At 38.4% G+C, this 3,942-nt stretch overlaps 1 protein-coding gene across 1 annotated transcript in view; it reads right to left on the bottom strand.

Annotated features, from left to right (window-relative positions):
* The window catches only part of ASB13 (ankyrin repeat and SOCS box containing 13), a 72,029-nt gene extending 71,862 nt beyond the window's left edge, over nt 1-167 (bottom strand). The window contains exon 1 of the mRNA XM_077758412.1: nt 76-167. Within this exon, the coding sequence (XP_077614538.1) occupies nt 76-167 (92 nt within the window). The remainder of the gene's footprint in view (nt 1-75) is intronic.
* Between the last annotated feature and the right edge of the window lie 3,775 nt (nt 168-3,942).

Genomic DNA, 3,942 nt, shown 5'->3' with positions numbered 1-3,942 from the left:
TCTTAACGCTGTGAGCATAGGTCTCTGTTGGAAAACCCTTCTAGAACGCAGAGCGCCCATCGGTAAAGGACTCACCCGGCTGAAGTGAGCAGCGACCGCAGCGACCGAGTGTGTGCAGTAACTTTAAGGAAGACGGAGAACCGGGTGTTCAGGACAGTTGCCCGCATGTTGCCGGTTCTCCGTACAAAGAGCTGTATTAGAAGCATCTCCTGTACTCCAAACATAGTTGCTTAAATGAGTTAAAACTCCCAAAGTGCCTAAAAACTCGCTTGAGATCTGGTGTTTGTTAAATAAATGTGGTATCTTGTCTACTCAGTATAGTTCAGTAGGTAATGGCATCTTTATCAAACGAGTCCTTTGTTATTGGTGGACATTTATTTTCAAGTTATTTGCAACAACTAACAATGCTCTAGTTATTTTTGTTGTCGTCACAGACAGTGCATCCTGTGCCAGCCGCGGTGTATTTCTGAAGAGTTGGTTCCCCATGAGAAAGCGGTTAAGTTGTCCTCACGTATTGTAACCTTTAATTACCACTATCTAAGGGTGTGCCTCATCTCCCTGCTAGCTGTCAGCTGGCTGTTAACAGTATTTCTTTAATATCCTACTAATTTTCCACCTTGAAAATGACCTCTTAATTTAACTTTTCTCTTCCTTGGATGGTTAAAAAGTGAAGTATTTTGGCTGGATCATAATCTTTTTTTTTTTAAATTGGTGTCTAAACTCTGACCCATGTAGCTGCTGCCACACTGTTTTAATTATTTTAGCTTTGTAATACATTTTGGTACTTTCTTGTGAAAAAGAAAGCTTTGGGCTTTTTTTTTTTTTTTTTTTTGCATTTTTCTTCCAGATGAAATTTAGAACCATCTTTCCAGGTTCTGTAGAAAATCTTGGGATATTGGGATATTGTTTGTGATTACATTGAATTTATAGATTAAATTGAGCAGAGACATTGTTTTGAGTTTTTCCTTCTAGGAGAGTAGGTACTTCCTTTGTTCCTTTTAACATTTTTGTTGTGAAGTATACCATTTACATGTACTGTTAAAAAAAAGTTAAGTGCACAGATATACTTTCAACAGGACATCACAAGTACTTTATAAGCTATAGTGTGTGTGTGTGTGCCCCTCCCCAGAAGCAGTGTATTGCTGCCTCATCACTGTGGCCATCCTGAATTTGGGGTTAATTATTCCCTTGCCTTTCTTGCCTTGTGCAGTTTTATCACTTATGTATATATTCTTAACATACTGTTTACTTTCACCTGTTTTTGAACTTCGTAGTTACTTAAACATTATGCTTCTGAGATTCATCAGTGTTGCAGCATGTGCCTGTAGTTCAGTAATTCAGAAACTCTTCGGTCTCATGACTCCTTTATGATCCTGAAAACTATTGAGGATCCTATAGAGCTTTTGTTTATATGGATTATATCGTGTTAGGTATTAAAACTGATTGATCTTAAATATAGTAGATATGGCATCTATTGGTGTATTTATTGGTACCTCTGAATAATAATAAGCCTATTTTATCTTAACATAAATATTAATGAAAAAACTGTTTTTCAGAAAAATTAGTGATGAGTGGTATTGTTTTGACATTTTTGCAAATGCCTTTAATGTCTCAGTTTCATGTCTGCTTCTGCGTTCAGTCTGCTGCAATATATTGTTCTGGTTGAAAGTATACGAAGAAGGGGCACCTGGGTGGCTTGGTCAGGTAAGCATCTGACTTTGGCTCAGGTCATGATATCACAGTTCCTGGGTTCGAGCCCTGTGAACCTGGAGTCTGTTTCGGATTCAGTGTCTCCCTCTCTCTCTGCCCCTCCCTTGCTCATTCTCTCTCTCTCTCTTTCAAAAATAAACATTAAAAAGAAAAGAAAATAAAGTATATGAAGAGGATCCAGATTCAACTCAACTGTGAATTTAGGGAAGGGAGCAATGTTTTAGTAACCTATTAAAATAGTTAGGTTTTGAAGAGCATCAAAGAAAACTATAACAGTTTCTTTAAAGGTTAGCTGTAGTGTAAAATTTGAAGTCGTGTCAGTGAACTTCTCAAACTCTGTGACATGAAAACCCATTCGTCTGTCTTGGATTTTGAAGGGATATTTCATCTACACATTAGTCATGTAGTAGATATTAGTCTACTGAGTTATGTAGATCTCTCAAATTATGACACATTTCAGTATATATCAAAAAACCCACTTAAGCATCATCACCACTTTGGGAACCACTGCAGTAATAACAATCATTTTCATTGAAGTATAGTGTATAGTGATTTACTACAAGAGTATATTATAAATGGATTTTATGCTTATCTGTTTTATTCTTTATGAACATATTGGTTATTTCCAACATGGCGCTATGATAATTAGTGCTGCTGTAAATATTCTTGTTCATCTTCAAGTGCGTGTATACAGTACTCTTGACTGGGCATACTAGTCATGGAATTGCCAGACCCACTGGGAGGGCATGTGCATGTTCAGTTTCATTAGATGATGTCTAACTTTTCCGAAGTGGTAGTTCTGATTTATTCCCCACTAATTTTGAATGAAACCTCTCCACGTATAGCATCGTCCAGCTTTTCAATTTTTGCTGGTCTGTTGGAAATGAAATGTTATGTGGCTTTAAACTGCATTCCTGTGATTATGTAAAAGAAGTTAAATGTTTTGTGTGTGTGTGTAATGCTTTCTGTCACTTTTTCTATTGGGTACTTGTTTTCTCTTATTCATATGAATGAATTTTTAAGTGTATTGCATATACAAGTTGATGAGTTCTTCCTACTGCTTAAAAATTACTAGAATAAACAATTAAAAAATACATAAAGACATACATAGAAAAAAATCTATCCAACTCATTCCCCAGTGTTTGTTTTTATATTCCTCTTTCTTTAATAAAGTTTTAAACATTTATTTATTTTTGAAAGAGAGAGATGGGAGGAAGGGCGGAGACACACACACACACACACACACACACACACACACACACACACGCAGGCTCCAGGCTCTGTCAGCACAGAGCCTGACGAGACAGAGAGAGAAAGAGAGAGAGAGAGAGAGAGACACACACACACACACACACGCACACACACACTCCCAAGCAGGCTCTCAGCTGTGCTGCCAGCTCAGAGCCTGACAGGGGGCTCAAACTCACAAACAGTGAGATCATGACCTGAGCCCTGCCACTTAAGTGACTAAGCCACCCAGGCGCCCCCCCCCCCCATTTAAATTATGTTCTTCCCGTGAGAGATCTTTTAAGGTAGTACAGATACCGTCGCCCAAAACACATTGTAAATGTCCGCGTTCTACAGGCAGGAAAGAGATGAAGTATTCAGTGATATTAATTGTGCCACTTTGGACCCCATCCTTTGGTTGTCTTAAACAGTTGCATTATTTTTGCTTGTGTTTTACAGTTTTTTGTTTGTTTGAAAGAGAGTATGTTCAGGGGAGGGGCAGAGCAGACAGAATCCAAAGCAGCTTCAGGCTCTGAGCTTTTGGCACAGAGCCTGATGCAGGGCTTGAAACCACGAACTGTGAGATGATGACCTGAGCTGAAGTCAGGCTGAGCCACCTAGGCACCCTGTATTCCACTTTCTTAATTTGATTTGTACTATGCTACATTCCTCCCCACCCCCACTTACCGGTATATCCTAGAAGTCTTCTATACAAATCGGTATATAGGAAGCACACTCATTCTGCAGAATGAGAGCAATAGTCAGTAGTAGATATTTTGTTTCTGGTCTTTTGCTGTTAAAAACAGTGGTGCATGAGTAATTTTGTAGACTTGTCCTTTTGTATGTGAGCAGGTATTTCTGTTTTATTAATTTTCCAGAACTGTGATTACTGGGTTGAAGGTTAAATGCTTTTGAAATTTTGAGAAATATTGCCAGACTGCGTTTTCTGTGGATTTTGCACATTTACCTGCGGTATACTGAAGTGACTGTTTTTCCTAAAGCACC

Source organism: Crocuta crocuta, unplaced genomic scaffold (assembly GCF_008692635.1).
Source record: "Crocuta crocuta isolate KB4526 unplaced genomic scaffold, BGI_CrCroc_1.0 scaffold32, whole genome shotgun sequence".
Lineage (NCBI taxonomy): Eukaryota > Metazoa > Chordata > Mammalia > Carnivora > Hyaenidae > Crocuta > Crocuta crocuta.
The sequence above is the reverse complement of the archived record's forward strand: the minus strand, read 5'-3'. Positions and strand labels throughout refer to the sequence as shown.